This window comes from Alexandromys fortis, unplaced genomic scaffold (assembly GCF_014885135.2).
Source record: "Alexandromys fortis isolate MF-2015 unplaced genomic scaffold, M_Fortis_MF-2015_v1.1 scaffold_92, whole genome shotgun sequence".
NCBI classification, from domain to species: domain Eukaryota; kingdom Metazoa; phylum Chordata; class Mammalia; order Rodentia; family Cricetidae; genus Alexandromys; species Alexandromys fortis.
Genome location: NW_026067972.1, coordinates 3,875,505 through 3,893,959, shown reverse-complemented (window position 1 = coordinate 3,893,959; position 18,455 = coordinate 3,875,505). Strand labels below are relative to the sequence as shown.

The 18,455-nt window shown below is 44.5% G+C and overlaps 1 protein-coding gene across 1 annotated transcript in view; it reads left to right on the top strand.

Moving 5' to 3' along the window:
- Positions 1-4,075: 4,075 nt before the first annotated feature.
- Positions 4,076-18,455, top strand: part of Tdrd7 (tudor domain containing 7) — a 73,172-nt gene continuing 58,792 nt past the window's right edge. The window contains exon 1 of the mRNA XM_050155887.1: positions 4,076-4,193. Coding sequence (XP_050011844.1) covers positions 4,101-4,193 — 93 coding nt within the window. The 5' untranslated portion in view covers positions 4,076-4,100. The remainder of the gene's footprint in view (positions 4,194-18,455) is intronic.

The following is an 18,455-nucleotide window of genomic DNA, read 5'->3' as shown; positions in this document are numbered from 1 at the left end:
GAGAGAACTGACTTGTACAAGTAGTCCCCTGACATTCACATGCCAGTAAATGCATACATACATACATACATACATACATACATACATACATACATACATACTGTGTCATTCAGCAGCCTAGCATCTTGCTCCCCTGAGGCTCTCTGCATTGGCAGGGCACTGTCTATAGAACATGCTAATTTGTTTTCCAAAGTTGGAAGAGCTACTGCAATCTCTCACCAGGAAGTAAGGTCACTTCTTCAGGGTTCCATTACCTGAGCCCTTCCTTTAATAAGACCTATGAAGCTCCTCCCACCTAGTGACCTCACCTTCTTCCCTTGTGTCTTTTTTGACTGGACATAGTCACTTCCATTGAGAAGATCTGGACTCCTCCACGGCCGAAAGGGCTGAGGAGACTGAGCAGGGGACTCCAGAATCTTCTTTCCAGTTAGTTCATTCTACCTCTCAGCTCCCGTCTCCAGGCTCCAGACTGGTGCTGGGGGGAGGGAGGTTGTTCTAGGTGTGCTTCCAAAAGCTACCACTAGGTGGATTCCCAGGCAGCACCTGCACAGATTTGGAATGGGAGGAATGATGGGAATATAATTTAAAACCTGCCTGGAGCCGGGCGGTGGTGGTGCACACCTTTAATCCCAGCACTCAGGTGGCAGAGGCAGGCGGATCTCTTTGAATTTGAGGCCACCCTGGTCCACAAAGCAGGTTCCAGGACAACCAGGGTTGCTACACAGAGAAACCCTGTCTCAAAAAAACAAACAAAAATCACCTGCCTGTGTCCCACCCTGTGATACCGCCTTGCTTTCTTTTGTGCCCTGCTTGTCCAATTTGAGCAGCAGATTGTCAGCAGTGGAGGCAAGGGAAATTTCTTGCCCAGTGTCTAGTTTTGCCACAAAGAAAACAAACTCCATATGGAGGTTCTTCAATGCCCAACATTCTTTTTTGAAGTGCTGCTAGGAGCAGATGTATCTCACTGTAATGAAAAGCCTTATGGTCTTAAAACATTTTAAATTCCATATTCTGTAGTGTTTGGAGAACATCTATCTATTTAAGATATAGCTATCTCTGTTTGACCTTGAAAACATATCTAACATGACTCTGTAAGTTTGGTTGTTATAGATGACTAACTACTAACCTGCCTTATTTATTATTTATTATTCTAAATAGCTTTCAATGACTAAAACTTTACATTATATTTTTAAATGAACTGTATCAGTACAATATCTTAAAAAGGGTAGAAACATATATAAGTATAACAAAAATAACCTTAAATTTGTATCAATATACAAAAGTCCATACCAGTGTAAAATAGTTGAGATGAACACTTTTTATTTTAAAATAGATTCAGTAATCTACCCTTTTATCCTATCATTCCTGTATTCCCCTTATTTTTCAGAATGAGATCTCTGAATCTAATCTCCTTTGCTTAGTTTCCTCCCGGACTATGACCAATAACAACTTGCAAACAACCCCCTAAATGATGATAAACATCCATAATCCACTGAATGACCAAAACCCACCAACCCCACCTCTTGGGAATATGGTGTCATGTTCTCTATACTGCTTCCTGTTGTCTGGGGTGGGTGGGTGACAACATCTCTAGGGGAACCTGAGAAAATTGGGATAATAAGAAAGTCCTGGGAGAACTAGGTGTATTATTTTTTGTTTAGTCTCTGTGTGATAGTCTCTCTGTGATGGAAAAATGCAGGGCTTATCTGAAGTCTTGGCTGGGGAAGTGCATGAGGCTGGACCATCTCCGTCAGTAGTTTTGAAGTTGTTCTGAATGCAGAATTTTGAGGAAACTGCAACAGAGGCTGGATCATCTGGGCTACTTGTCTTTGTTGGTGTCTTTCCCCCCCCTAAAAACACACAAACTTAAAGGTAGCACACATACCCGCACTAACACAAGTATGGAAGGTGTGCATATGTCAGCTAAAGATGATTTTTTTGCTCCATGTTTGAGCAGGTAAAAGACATCTGATAACTTTATGTCTGTTTGGACTGCATAACCAAATTATTACAAATCTCTTTCCATGTCTTACAAAGGATGGCATGTAATAATGTCATGAGGACTCTGTAGCCAACAAGATTTCTCATGTCTCATCCAGTCTCAGAGCTGTTCCATACTGAGGAATCAGCATATACATCACCTGTCTTGTAGTCTTTCTTTTGTTTTTTTTTTCTTTATGTCTGTAGTCAAGATTTTCAGGAGGTCTCCCCTTGATCAAATCTGGTCTTTATTAATTTTGAAAAAAATCTGTAGCTTTTTGTTTCCTATGGAAACAAAAACAAATCCTCTCCCCCAATGTAACACATTTTCTGACTTCTATTTGAAGCTAAGACATTCCTAAAATATATGTTTGTTTAATTTAGTAGTTAATTAAGTCCACTTCCAGTAACACATCTCTTTCAACAATGCCACACCTCCTAATCTTCCATGAACAGTTTCACCAATTGTGGACCAGGCATTCAAATATGAGCCTATGGGGGCCAGTCTTGTTCAAATCACAGTGACAATGAATCTTGTTTACTGAAGCTATCTCCAGCATGTCATCCTGCACTTTCCTCCTCCTCCTCCTCCTCCTCCTCCTCCTCCTCCTCTTCCTCCTCTCCTTTTCCTTCTTCTTTGTCTTCTTCTTGAGTCCTGTCAGTGCTACCTGCTAGAACGTGGGCTGATCTTGTTGGTTTGACTTTGAACAGGTTTTATGAAGCTATCTATAGCTGCAATGAGTTTGGAGTATGAATGGCTATGCCATGTCCAGTATTTCACAGGGCTCCTCCCTTTTCCCTTATATCCTTTCCACCCCTTCTCCTGTGATGTTCCCTGAGCCTTGGCAGTTTTAATACAGCCATCTTATTTATGCCTGAATACTCAACAGTCAGTTATTCTTGGCACTCTGAACAGTTATGAGTTTCTGTACAGTTGCTTAATTTCAAAGTTCTTGTCTTTAGTCCACAGATCTCTTCCCTTTGCTCTCTGTCGTTGAATGTCTCCAGGGAAATTTTCTTCCTAGCAACTGAAATTTTCTGATTAGACTTTCTTTTGGTTCACGTATTTCTACCTCTTTCCTGATGCACTGCTCTATTTGGTCAGGTACTGTTTTGAGGTGTTCATTTGGTTCTTTGTGAATCATGTGAAGTCTAATGTGTGATCTGAATCCATTTTAATAATTGAAGTGGGAGGGGAAAAAAACTACAATTGCCAGAGCTAGGCTTTTGAGGGATTTCAAAGTGAAGCCAATGAAACTGACACAGCTTGTGAATTGATTGTTAGTCAATAAATTCTGCCGCTGTGAAAAGACATGATATATCTGTCCATGTTTTGGTATGGTGTTACAACAAATACATAACTCCATATTTGGAAGCCAACATCTTATTTCCTATTCTGCCTTCAACAAGTCATGCCGGGAATGTGAGGTGCTGCCCCGAGACTGTCTGCTCAGGGATAAAGGTAGGAAATTGTGGCCATACCATGAAAAAGGTTCAGACTCACTCAAATTTACCGGCATTTTCATCAAGCCTCTGAGTTAGGACCCAAGGAAAATGGAACTATGACATTCAGACATGCCTTTCTCATAAGCACGGGCTCACAGTCGGGGTGCGAGGCTGCCTGCAGAGGTGCCTTGTGCACTGGTCAGGGTGTTGCCTCACTGGTTGAACTTGTTGACAACAAAGGTGTCTGGAGTGGTCACACATTCCTCCAGCCTGTCCTGTGCCTCACCATCCCTAAGTGTGGACGGGGGCAGAGTACCTGGTAGCTTCCCAGAAAGGAAGCAATTGGGGAAGAAGCAGGAAGGAGACACTGGAGACGTTTTAGAAATCTAAAGAGAGAAACGGTATGGATATTGAGTGATAGAGTCAAGATCAAGTCTCTGTATGAACCCCTGTCACTTCCATGGACTCTGTGTGTCCCTTCACCAGAATCAACAGGTTGGAATCCCAGCCCTCAGTGCGATGGTGTTAGGAGGCGGGGCCTTTGGGAGGTGATGTAGGTCATGAGGGTGGAGGCTTCCTAGATGGGACCAGTGCCTTTATAAAAGAGATCTCCGTGAGCTCTCTACACTATGGCACTATGTAAGGAGGAGAGGGGAACCCCACACGAGGGCACAATGAGGAGCCAGCAGTCTTCAACCCAGAGGAGGGTCGCCAGCCGAACCGGACCAAGCTGGCACCCAGACCTCCGGCTTTCAGCCTCCAAAACCGTGAGAAATAATTTTTTTGTTGTTTGTAAGCCTTACAGTCTGTGGTGCTTTGTTGCAGCAGCCTAAATGACTGGGGTATGCTATCATCGGTTGGCACCTGGTACCCGGATTTGGTAGGAGAAGTTGGCTAATTTACAGGTGTATAGCTCTTCATGGAGGCTTTGATAATAATAGATAAAAGATGGCTGTTGTTATGCTTTTAATGTATTGCCCTTTGTGTGTGTGTGTGGGGGGGGAGTCTTCTATTTCATTCATTGGGAGTACAGACAGGTGGCTTAGCAGCACAGAAAGTGTTGGACTTAAGCCCTTCGCTCATTCATTCATTCACTGCAAATATTTGCTGTCACCCTGTATGTGCTAGGCGCCCGAGCGTGTAGGCATCGCGATCCCGGACCCACCTCATATACACAAACGGCTCTCTGTAAGGAGCGAGCTGTAATGTTTACACGCGGGTTTAGAGTCCAAGCTCTGGAGCATGCGCTGTAGGAGGAGGAGCGATCAAGTCTGCGCTGAGTAACAGCCAGTTTACTGCCGAGTCTCTCCGCCTAAGTTTAACTCTGGCCCAGGTATTGTTAGAGCGTTTGAAGTGCAAATTACAAAGCGTCCTGTTTTAAGGAAACCGGTGCGAAGAGCAAGGGCTTCGGCTTTAAATGAAAGAGGAAATGAGGGGAAAATTGGGAGGTAAAATATTGGGTTAAAAGAACTCTAGGGAGTCCTTTGAAAGGAATGACTTCCTCAAAAGTCCTCAAGTGGTTGCGCTCTAGAGTGAGTAAGGCGTCCTGTGGTGTAGTGGGTGATGGAGAATTCCAATAACCATACGCGCGTGCGTCCCGTGTCTATTGCTGAAAACACGGGAACATCTTGCCCTCCTTGTCTCTGGCTAGTGTTGGCTGTCGGAGAATTTCTAGCAGTATTTAAATCTACAGGGCCCAGGAAACAACTTCCGACCTTCATTTTATGACGAAGGTTTTTTTCCCGCCTCTGCTCCTTTACTCCTGACGTAAAATTCATGGCTCCCCTGACCCCGAAAATCACCTAGAAAAATCCATTGTAAAATTAGGGGGAAAGTAATTCATGTTTATACAGAAAAGAGGTTTGTCATCTACAGCAATGGCTGGCAAGACACCTCGGGACAAGGGAAATCTGATTCGCGAGCCGAGTAGCATCGAGTCCTCGTGACAGTCGAGATGCCCTGGGGGAGGGAGCTTCACCCTGGCGGACCACAGGTTAAGAGGAATTGACCCGTTGGCTCCAAGAGAAGCCCTTTGGCTGCTTACTGGATTAACTCTGTCGTGGAAAGGGATCCAAACTAGAACTGGAGCCAAAGGGCTTTGGATTCCAAGTTCAGTGTAACCTTGGACTTAGACGGGTGGATAGGGTCAGGGACTGTGGTACTACCTGGGTGGCCCATTTCATGAATCCTAACTTGGGTTCAGAGTCTGCGAGCAGAGTGCCATGCAGTTTCTTGTTATTGTTTTCCCTTTCTCTCCCAGCAACTATTTCAGCATAAGTTGTATACCAATAGGTATATCCATTATTCCAGTTTGGTGCCTGATTGCCTTGTTTAAAGTACGAGTTACTACAAACGTCTGGGCCTCTCAGCCTTCCTGATAGTGCTTAGTGTCCACACCCAGTCACCATCGGTACTGCAGGCCTTGTGTAAGGCTGAGCTGTAGGAATGATGTGTAACTCACAGGGAAGTTACAGGGGTGAAGATGGTCTCTTCCCATGGGCTCTACCCTATTGGTTCACTGCACAATATGTTGTTAAAGCTTTCATTTATCCCCCTCTTCCCTGTTGTTGGTGGCTCTGTGGCCTCATCCGATTCCAGGATCACCCTGCAGGGGGATTAGGGCCTTTCAGCTGACTCACCTTGGGAGCCTTTGTGGGAAGCTTAGGGGCTTTGCTTGCTCAGCATTCCCTGAATGCAGCCAAGGCCTGAATTTCATCAGGGCTCCGGTGATCCCTCCCTTTTGTTTTGTGTTTTGTTTTTGCCCCCCCCCCCCCCCGCACACTTTTTTTCCTTACTCAGTTAAAACAAACACAGTGTCTAGAAATTTCTCTCTATTTGTTCATGGGGCAGTAACTGAAGAGGGAGCGATGATGCCATTAATGATTAATCAAAAGTTGAACTATCCAGAGGTTCCTTTTGTTGTGGATCTAACTTTCCTGACCTTGTATAAGCAACCAGTAGCTGGGTTCCACTTGGGTGCAGAGACACCTCAGCTTGTGGCTGAGTGGTAGGCAGGAACTCTGCTAAAGTCACTTGCAGCTGGGCAGCCAGGAGAAGGAGGACTCAGAAAGGCAGGGTCCTTGGCCGCTTTCCCATGAGACCACATCTGTGGAGCAAAGTGCCATGCAGATGCTCAGCTAAGAGAGTGGTTGTTTTTATGTAGGGGCCACGAGGGAGGTTTCCTGAGAGGTACCACCCATGCATATATCTATATAGTCAGCATAGTCTATATAGTGAGTCCCAGGGTAGCCAGAGTTACATAAAGAGGCCCCGTTTTAAAACAATAAAAACAAACAAATCTCTCCACCAAAACTCCTTCATTCATTTTTGTTCATCCCAAGCAAGTTCCTGCAGTCCACTGATGAATCAGAAAGTGACAGAAATCAGAGTTCCATGGTTCTTTGCATTTTCTTTTTGGGAAACAATATAAAGAGCAACAGTTATATTTGGGTAGAAGGCGAGATGGCAGAACTTCGGGTCTCTCCAGATGCCACTGTGATTTGGAAGGGGGGTTTGCAACGCTCCCCAGTGGCTATGAGAGGGAGGGTCAAGAGTATGTAGTTCTTGGGTCGTACTACAAAGATCTGTCAGGTGGGGGGTAAGAGCTATCGATATGGCTTGAAACAAGACCCTTACTGGGCTTGCTGAACTATTATAAGGGCATGAGGGTAGAGTTCCCCACCAAGAGCCCTGGCTCCTCCTGCCTCAAACAGGTGTCTTGGGACCTTCACTATGGCTCTGGCCACAAAAATAGTCTGCCACGATGAACAAAAATGAATGAAGGAGTTTTGGTGAAGAGATTTGTTTGTTTTTATTATTTTAAAACGGGCCCTCTTTATGTAACTCTGGCTTCCCTGGGACTCACTATATAGACTATGCTGGCCTGTGACCTCACAGAGATCTGCCTGCCTGTGCCTCCTAAGTGCTGGTGTGTGATACCATACCCAGCCTGGTGGAGGTTTTATATCTCCATCTTTCTCAGCTCAGGATAAGGTGGCAGCAAGGCCATCTACCTTCCCTACTCTTAGGCCTTGCTTTGCACTTCCTTTTCATGATAAACTCCCTCTGGTGAAGCCTCTGAAGGCACACATGATTACCAGGAGACTGCCTCCTGCAAAAGCCACTTGTGCTGGGCTCTGAGGACCTCTTTGCAGCCTCCGAGATGAGAAGTGTGTGTGTGTGTGTGTGTGTGTGTGTGTGTTCTTCTCCTGAATGACAAATCCACACATCTGCTCTCACCTCTGCTCACAGTGACCAAAGACGAGCTTGGCCTTTTCCCGAGGGAGAATACTTTTAAACAGCAGCATTATATCTATTTCAAAACTCTGCTCTTTGGCTCTAGGTTTCCCCTAAGGTGGTTTTCAATGTATATTCACAGTGGAACTTGGTGCTGTAAAATCCTGTGTCTCTATGTTGCTTCTACACATTCTGACATACTGTTCCACCAAAGGATAACAACCCTGAGTCTAAGCTGGGCATGGTAGCACATGTCTGTAATTCCAGCACTTCAGAGTCCGAGGCAAGAGATAGAGAGTTTTAGGCCAACCTCAGCCACATGACAAGCTCCTGTCTCAAAAAAAAATTATCTTAAATTCCAGTTATAAAACAAGGCCACATATTTCTTTGCTAAAATTCAGCTACTTAAGACTCCTTCTGATGCATCTCAGTTAAATCTACCTACTGAGCAGATACTTTTCTGAGAACATATATGAAGACTAGCGTACACATGAAAAGATGCTCTGTGACATTAGTCATGTTAAAGCAAGTTAGCTGAGGCCTCAGTGCTTCATCCTCAGCCTATCTCTCAATGTTCTATCCATCAATAAAGAGAACTGATGATGGGGGCTAGAGATGGCTCAGAGGTTAAGAACACTGGCTGCTCTTCCAGAGGTCCTGAGTTCAATTCCCAGCACCCACATGGTAGCTCACAACCATCTATAATGGGATCTGGTGCCCTCCTCTGGCATGCAGGCATACATACAGGCAGAACACTGTGTACATAATAAATCTAAAAAAAAATACTGAATATTGGGAATGAGTAGATGTGGCCACTTAAAATTGCACTTGACATGTATATATAATTATATATATGATATAATCATGTATTATATAATTAAATATGCCTATAAATATATTTGTGTATGTCAATATATATAATTAAGCACACATTCCTCCTACATCCTCACATTAATTCTAGTCCCAGGTATGTATGTGAAAAAAAACATTTGACTACACAATGGTTATTTATAGAAGTTTGATTCAGAACAGCCCCAGACTAGAAGCAACAAAAATTCACATTAAATGTTAATAAGTAAATTAGTTGTGATATATCCATAGAGTGACAGAATACACAACCATCATGTTGACAATTGATCAGTACCACAGGGATAAGTCACAAAAGAGTTACACTAAGTGAAAAACCAGACACAAAAGGCTACATATCGTATGATCCCTTGCATGTGGTACTCAAGAGAAAGCAAATCTGTGGCAACAGAGACCCCATCAGCAGCCCTCGGAGTAGGGAGTAGAGTGAGGGAACGAAGGTAGGTAGAGGGCACTGGGGAACTTTTGGAAATGGTAAAGCCAGTTCTGCATCTTGATGATGATGGGCGGCTGCACAGCTGGGTACATTTGTTGAAACTCATCAAACTGCACACTAGCCTTTGCTGGAGAGGTTGTGGAGAAAGCATCCATTGCTGGTGGGAATGCAAACTTGTGCAACCACTTTGGAAAGCAGTGTGGCAATTTCTCAGGAAATTCGGGATCAACCTACCCCTGGACCCAGCAATACCACTCTTGGGAATATACCCAAGAGATGCCCTATCATACAACGAAAGTATATGCTCAACTATGTTCATAGCAGCATTGTTTGTAATAGCCAGAACCTGGAAACAACCTAGATGCCCTTCAATGGAAGAATGGATGAGGAAAGTATGGAATATTAGAGTACTACTCAGCGGTAAAAAAACAAGGACTTCTTGAATTTTGCATGCAAATGGGCGGAAATAGAAAACACTATCCTGAGTGAGGTAAGCCAGACCCAAAAAGAGGAACATGGGATGTACTCACTCATATTTGGTTTCTAGCCATAAATAAAGGACATTGAGCCTATAATTCGCGATCCTAGAAAAGCTAAATAAGAAGGTGAACCCAAAGAAAAACATATAGGCATCCTCCTGAATATTAACCTTCATCAGGCGATGAAAGGAGACAGAGACAAAGACCCACATTGGAGCACCGAACTGAAATCTCAAGGTCCAAATCAGGAGCAGAAGGAGAGAGAGCACCAGCAAGGAACTAACCTGGTCCATCTCCTTTCTGAAGGTATCTAGAGCTTCTGGTCTCCTATGGGAACAAAAGCAAAACCCCTTCTCTGAAGCCTAAACAAATGTAACACATCTTTAAAACTATTCCACAAGACACACACACACACACACACACACACACACACACACACACACACATGTATCCCCAGAAAATGCAAGTAGATGTATAGTAAAATAGAGCAGTTGCTGGACTAAGGAATGGGCCGAGAGGTAAATATCATGGAAAGAGGGAGAACTTTAGAGGATGTGGATATGCTCGTTGTATTTTCTGTGATGGTTTCTCTGTGTATAGCAGATTCCCTGTTAGTAGTAGATTCTCTGTTGTATGCACACCAAATACATCAAATGTACATCTGAATCGTGCAGCTCACAGTATGGAAAGTATACCTCAAACTAAAAGACGCTGGTGGAGTAGGCAGCAGGCGTTCAGCTAAAACGGACCGAATTATGCGAAGCGTTCATTGCGGGTTCAAGCAAATCAGGCGTCAAATAAATGTCAGTGGAGCTACTGTGAAGGGGGTGAATAAATAGCAAATATTCCACGCTTTTAGAATGAATGAATTTGAGTATGTATTGAGTATGCTTATTACATACTGGACAGTATTCTAGGATCCCTGCGTTAGTTTCAGGGTAGCGGTGCAGCTATACAGGTGCGAAGGAGGTGTGACAAAGCAGAAAAGAAGGGCAGAAGGAAGCTGGCATTGTAGTGTGGTCACCATCCTCCAAAGAGTGACCGAGAAGACAGCTGAAGATAGACTGTCTACTTGAATTAAAAGAAACTCTTGAGATGCTGAAGAGAATGAACTTTGTGGTAGGAGTGTCAGGCTCACAGCCCGAGCGCCAGCCCGGCGTGCGCACGCGCAGAAACCGCTAGGCGGCGTCGGTTTCCCCTCTCATCCGCGGACCCGGGGGCGGGCGGTCGTGGCCTGAGCGTTTGCGCCTGCGCACATCCAGCCGAGCCGGGTGGCCGAGGGGCGGGGCTTGTTGTTGCGGGCGTGGCCTAGAGGGCGGGGCTTTAGGTGATTTCCCAAGCCGGGGCTCAGGCGGTGCCGGGGAAACCGAAAGTGGGCGGCGGCCGCGTCGGGGGCTCTGGCGGAGGCGGTGGAGGGAGCCGGTCCCAGAGGCTCGGGCGTGGGCCGAGGGCCCCCGGGACGAGGTGAGCTCAGGTCGGGGCGCGACAGGTGCGGGCGACGTGGGGCGGGCTGCGGGGCGGCAGGGCTCGGGCGGGACAGCGGCTGGGCGCGGCGCCTCAGGCCCGGGCCTGGTCCCCGACGCGGCGAGGTTCCAGAGCGTCGTGCGTGACGCCCCGGGACGTGGGCCGGGCGTCCACCGTGGAGGCCGCGGTGCAGCCAAAGATGCAGAGGGGGGCGTGGGCGGTGCGCAGATCTGAGCAAGAAGTGGCTCCCGGGCAGGAGCAACCGGCCGCGGCCGCCCGTGAGGGACAGCGGTACCCGAGCTCTGCGCAGTTATGCCTGCCCCGCGGGCCACACTGCGGCGGCCTCCGCCCTCGAGACCGGCCGGTGCAGGCCGCGCACATCAGGCAGGACCTACTCGTAGCCGTTCCTGTCAACCGTGAGCGCTGAGGAGGAAACAAGCATCCACGGAGAAGTTGTCTTGGAAGTCGGAGCTGACAGCTTTTCTGCTGCCATCCGCTTAAGGGGTACATTCCTATTAATATCTAGGGCTACCATTCCCCAGTCATATGGGGGAGCAGGGAAGGGAGCTGTGTATAGATGTTAGGGAAGACTCAGCCCCAAAGGATTCAGATTCTGCCACTATTGACCAACCAAGGAAACCACCTGGGCAGGTGGAAGTATGCAGAGGAGTGAGTGTTTTGGGGCATGGAAACGCTGTAGTGGTAGAAGGGAAATTTATAATTAAATCCCTGTCCCTTCCTGGGCCCCCTGGCATGAATGAAAGTGGCATTCTACAGTGCGGCCTTTGCTGATATGTATTGGCATCTGGGCTTCAAAGCTTAATTGTGAGGTCGGGAATAAATTGCACCGTTTCTCTGAGGCTGCTTTTCCATGTACCAGATGGTAATAAATTATCTTCGAAGTAAATCCATCCTTTGGCTCATAATGATAATCCTCCAAAGTGGCTAGCTCTTTTTCCTTTCACCAAACTGCCCGTATTTTACAGGTTGGGACGTCGAGGAGGACAGGGACACACAGAGCTTTCTCTAGGATCAGTTGGCACGTGGTGATTTCTGTAGTTGCACCAGATGACATAGTTGAGCTTCAGTTGCATGCAGAGTCCACCGCTGCTCGTGGAGTTCACACTCCAGTTCCTCAGCCCTTCTCTTTCCTAGATTCCCTCTTTGCTGAGACAGTGAGGCAGCACTTGGCAGCCCTCAGATTTTCCTCCCTGGGGATCGCAAGGGAAATGTAATCCCTGCTAATACCTTTTAAATGCGCCACATGATCGTGGCTGAGTGAACTGTTGTGTATTGCATCAAGAGTTTGGAACTCTAGAAAAGATTCTTTTAAAGTTTTCTTTCTAATATAATTAGGTGTTTGATAGAAATGTAAGGAGTACACTTTATAATTAAATTGTGCAGCTCGTTTTGAGTTTGATCCAGTACAAACAGCAAGAATTGAGCTTTGACACAGAAAAAAAAAGTCTAGATGCTTTCATGGATCAGGAGTTTCTTGTTGCTTGGAGTGAATTTGACTTTCGTTTTTATATGAATCAGGATTTCTTTTTTGGTTTTTCTCTTTGTTTCCATCACTGTCCTTCATTGTCCTCATAAATTCCCCCAAGAGCCCAAAGTCTGTCTTTTCAAACAAACAAAAAGTAGTCACTTGTTACACTTGTTTATGCCGTGGCACATTTGTTTAATGATCAAAAATGTGTGGCTTTTTTTTTGCGAAGCTGTGTTTCTTGGCCTGTGAAAAACACCTGATCGGTCTAAGAGCTGAATGACCAATAGCAAGACAGGAGAAAGGATAGGCAGGGCTGGCAGGAAGAAAGGATATATAGGAGACCTCTGGGGAGAGAAAAGATTGAGGAGCAAGGGAAAGGAGAGAGGACACCAGGGGCCAGTCACCCAGCTATACAACAAGCTAGAAAGAAGTTAAAAAAAAAAAGAGAGGCAAAAGATAGATGGGATAATTTAAGAAAAGCTGGCTAACCTGGTGGTGGTGACTCACGCCTTTAATCCCAGCACTCAGGAGACAAAGGCAGGTGGATTTCAGCACTTGGAGGACAGAGGCAGGTGGATTTCTTGAGTTCGAGGCCTGTCTGTCTACAGAGTGAGATCCAGGACAGCTAGGGCTGTTTCATAGAGAAACCCTGTCTCGGGGAAAAAAAGAAAAGAAAGACTGGCTAATAACAAGCCAAACTAAGTCCAGGCATTCATAAGAACAAGACTCCGTGTGTGATTTATTTGGGAGCTGGGTGATGGGCCTCCCAAAGGAGCCAAAGAGCAAAGAGTTTTTAAAACACACTCACACAACTACAAATGGGCTCCAAAGTTTGATGGAAATTATGGGTTTGCTTACTCGTGACAGAGCTGCACAAGCTGAAATATCAAGTCTGCTGTTTCCTCCTCAGAGGAACTTGAGGAAAGCAGAGAACCAGTAGCTCTTGCCCATACTCATTACCCTCCACAAGAGAGACTGAAATGAACGGCTCAAAAAGGCACAGGTGCTTGCTAGTTAGAACTAGGGTTGAGACCAAGATTCCTGACCAACTTACTTCAGATTCGTCTCAGGGTGTTTTTTTTTCTAGTGTGTAAATTTACAGAAATCCCATACTTAGATATATTTATGTAGTGGCCAAAACAAATAATTTGAAATAACAAGAATAAAAAGGAAAACTGCTTCCTAAAATCCTCTAAGGAAGATAATTACTCTTTCCTTTAAAAACTGGTTGGAGGTAGACCTATTTAGGTCAACAAGTAGACTATCATTGGAAAGAAAATAACAGCCTCTTGAACTTGTGCACTCTGGGTGTGGTGGTGCATACCTATAATCTTATCACTTTTGGGGAGCTATATCTTTTAAATTAAAAACAAAAACAGCCTACACACCTTGCAATATGAGAAATTGCTGGGTAAGGTTCTTAAATACGTTGCTCCCTTTTCTGAGGCATCTTACTGCTCTGTAAGATGAAAGGCTTGAGTTCGCCTAAATGATGTCTAAAATCTTCCAGCACACACTTTTAGGTCTCCACTTGGTAAGCTCACATAAGATCTTGAGAGCAGCAGTTATCCAAAGTATATTTTCTAGACCAGTGGTTCTCAGCATTCCTAATGCTACGACCCTTTAGTGCAGTTCCTCATGATGTGGTGACCTCCAACTATAACATTTTTTAGTTGCTACTTCATAAGTGCAATTTTACTACTGTTATGAATTGTAATATTAATATCTAATATGCAGCCCCATTGGGGGTTTGACCCACAGGTTGAGAACTACTGCTCTAGTGAGATGTACAGATGCTTCAGCATTGAGTAAGTAGCTAAGAGAGTTTACCCTAATCATTTTTTGGGTTTATTTTGGTAATTAGAATTTATGAAAGGGTATTAGAATTTATGATTGGAAAAACGTGAGAAAGACGAGACAAATTATACAGTTAAGAACAGCTAAGGAAAGGAGAAACTTAGCAGTATATAAAACACAGATGAAAGCTGGAGTTGTGTCACTGTGGTAGGACATCTGAGGCATATGATGCTTGCCTGCGGGATACCCAGGTCAGTGGTAGATGGCATCAGAGAATATCTGTTTCTGATGCATCAAAGCTCAGGTTGTGTGTGGTGATGCTCGTCTGAATCCCGGCATTTAGAAGGCAAAGCCAGGAGGATCTGGAGTTTGAGACCAGCCTGAACATTATATAGTGAGACTCTGACTCAAGAAAACACCAAGTTCCACAGAATCTTCAAAACAGGACTTTCTTGAGTCATTTTTAGGTGCATTAAAGAAAAAGGGCAATTTTACACAGTATAGTTTTGAAATACAGTGAGGATTGTTTGAAGTTGTGTACATTGTTTAAATTTAGGGTTGGCAGTATAGCTTAGAAGTAGAGCCCCGGCCTAGCATGCAGAAGGCCCTGGATTTCTGTCTCCCGTACCACCCCCCCATACACATTTAAATTTGATGTCCTGTACTTCTTATACAGCATTAGTGTCTTGGGACATTTGCAGTGAATTGTGTAGCATAGAAAGAGAAAGGATGATGGGAAATGAGAAGCAGTCAGGCTCACCAGTTTTCCGACATTTTATTGGATTAGGATACATCCCTTTTAAATCAGCTTGTGGTAGGTCCCTGTTTCCACTTCTGAAGGTTTGTCACCAAGCACACATCTAGATTGGTAGTGTTCTCAGAAAGAAAGATTTAGATTGGAAGTCAGGAGACGAGAGGTTTTTGATTCTGGCCATGAATTGGGTAAGAGCTAGCAGACTCAATCGTGGGCCTCAGTTTCCTCTTTTTTCAGAGTTAAATTTTAAAAGATTTATTTTATGCGTATGAATGTTTTACTTGCATGTATATATGTGTGTGTACTAGGTATGTGCCTGGTGCCTGTGGAAGTCAGAAGACCATTGGATCCCCTGGAACTGGAGTTTCAGGCAGGTGTGAACTGCCATGTGGTGGCTGAGAACAGAACCCAGGTCCTCTGTAAGAGCAGAGAGTACTTTTAACGTCTAAGCTATCTCTCCACTCCCAGTTTCTTCATTTTTTTTATGTGTGTAAATATGTAGTTTCATTTGTGTTTGTGCACATGGGTGTGGAGGCCAGAGGTCAGCATTGGGTATCTTCCTTCCTCTGTCATTTTTTGAGACAGTCTCTGACTGCACCTGGAACATGCCGAGTTGGCTAGACTGACTGTTCACTGAACCCCAGGATCCTTCTGTCCCCACTCTCCTCCTTCCTTGGGATTGCAGAGACAAGCTGCTGTGTCCAGCTTTTGACATGGAGCTGGAGTTCTGAACTGTGTATTCATGCTGTGTGGCAAGCACTTTACCCACTAAGCCATCTCCTAAGCTCCAGCTTCCTCATTTTTAAACTTACAGTTTTAAGGTGCCTGTGTTGTGTGACAAAACTTTTCTTGGGGAGATACTGCACACACATCTACTCACCCCAGATAAGCCCATGACAAACCAAAGTACAGATGCCACCAAAGTCCAACTTGGTGAACCAGTGAGTTTTATTGGTGTTACTTCCAGGAATATGGTTGAGGAGTTAATTACAGGAGCAGAAATAACTCAGTGACAGCTACATCACCAAAGCTCACTCCAGTAATGGTGACAACTCACAGAAGTTGGAAACCTGGAGCATACTGCATAGCCTGCAGGTAGCTCAACAGGTTGAACAGTGTCTATCCCAAATGACTCAGTTATTCTAAACCTCTTCCAGGCTGCTGCATTTACTTGAGATGTTTACTTTTCAGCTTGGCCTGGCTGAGAGGGACTCTCAGCTTTTATTGTTTACTCTGGCAAAGAGAGGCCTAGTGAGTCTGGTCAGTTTCATGGACTTCCTGAAGCTATTTTGAGTTGTTTACCTTGCTTTAAGGCATTTCCCTGTAGGATGGAATGCGTTGGTCTCTTCTTTTCTGAGGTTGGATTCATGTCCTACACTGTCCTAGACACCTGGGTCTGGGGAATTGCGTCTTGCTCCAAGACGGGTTGCCAAAGCAATGAGTGTCCTTTTGCCTACTTGTTCCGAGAGAAATCAGGGAGCTCCACTGGCTTGTTCACCAAACTTGTCAGCGTATTGATACATGTCCTTATAAAGCAAGTAAGTGAATCGAGACAACTTCTGATATTTTGAATTAAATGCAAAACTAGAAATTTCCTTAACCAGTTTTCTTTTTTCAGCCAGTATATTTATCCATGGTCATTTTCCATACATAGTGTTTGAGTAGCTGCTGAATGCACACACCATGCTAAAGTACATGTAATGCAGTATGCTACTTCTGTTCCTCAAGAGGGAGTGAAAACGGAGCATAGTCTGACATAGCATTTCTAGCTCACTGGCAGGCATTTGCAAGCTGGCTTTGTGACTAATAATTCCCCATGCCTATTTCTAGTTTGCTTTGCTGCTTGGGAGCCTTCCTTAACTCAGGCACCTATTATACACTGACTGGACAGCCCTCAGGAGTGGGACCTGAGAATCTGCAGACTGAAATAGAAGGCTCACTCCATTTCTCTCTGCCTAGCCTTGCCTGGTCACCCGGTCTTATAGGACATTTGAGAATCACAAAATAAAAGCCTTAAATTTCACTTAAATTCAGTGAAAATCAAACTTGCATCTACTACACCATTTTTAGAAACTAGAAGTAAGGGAAGAGGTTGAGGCAGAATACCTAAAACTTTGCTTTTGGAATCTCAAAGTTGAAATTCTCTTGATAAGCTTACTGTTGTGCTTGTAATGAATGATTCCCCAGATTTATAAAAAATAAAATTAAAAAGTACTTGATTTTTTTAGAGGAAGGTATTCCCATGAACCTGAAGAGTATAATTGCCATCTGTAAAAATTCTAAACAGATAAAATTTCATGATTTTCAAAGATTTCATAAGTTGCAACATTCTAAAGCACTGTATACTGTAAAATACTATTTAAAGCTGTGTGTCTGATTTTGATCAATACCTAAAGCAATGCAGCTAATGGGATTTGGAACAGACTAGAAAACTCACCATGCACGAGAACAAGAGAAACACCTCAGCATCCTATCTGCTACCCAGGAGTTTCAGCATTTAACCTCACCGCAGATGTTTAGAGAGCTAGTATCCCTTGAAAGACAGTGTGTTTTAGGAAAAAAGCAGGATATGGAGGTGACCTTGGTTTACAGACTGTAGCCATATGCATAGGCATGGCTTTCCACTCTTCTCAAATATATGCTCGTTTTTGTAGCGAAAAAAAAAAAACCTCTCTGGAAATCCATTACTGATTGTACTTCTGGTATTTCTTAGTTGATTAAATAGATAACTAGCAAAAGCTTCAGCAGAGTAACACATTGTGTTTGAAAACAGAAACGTGTCTAAGTTTGCAGCATTCAGGACTGAAGCAGCGCTTACTGCCCCCTGGGATGCTTGGACGACTGACAGTAATGCCATGGTAATGGCCCTGAGCACTGCCTACTCAGTGTGAACTCGGGGCCCAGAAATAATCTCACAGTTGCTTTTCATCTGGTGGCAGAGTAGTATAGTAGTCTTTAATTTATAACTACCAATGTAACTTGAGAACAGTTTTAATAACAAATGGCTTCATGATATTTATGTAATAGCTCACACGTGTGTTGTATTTTAGGGAGTAGAAGAAAGAAGGGAACGGATAGTTAGATGGCTAATTTATCATTCGTTCAATATAATATTTATTGAGCTCTTGTGGTCTAGACCCTAGAGAGTCTGCAGGGAATGGACACAGTCCTGCAGTGAAGGAGACAGCAGCATAGTGAATGTTACAGGGTGATGATACACATTAAGGTGACAGGCAGACGTGTGGAACAGAGATGACCATGCAGCTGCCACAGTGTCTGACTTTGAGTAGAGTGGTGACCAGGGCAGGCATTGCTGAGACTATGACATTTGAGGTACTTACCTGAAGAGAGCAGTATTGCCCGTAGGGCAAGTAGTTTACAGGTGTGAGGCTGGCAAGCACAAAGGTCCTAAGGTGGGCACCATGGGCACAGTCCAGGAAAGGTAAGGGTAAGTACAGAGAGCGAGGGAAAGAAAGAAGAATTGAGGTCGGAGAAGTGGGGTAGGCA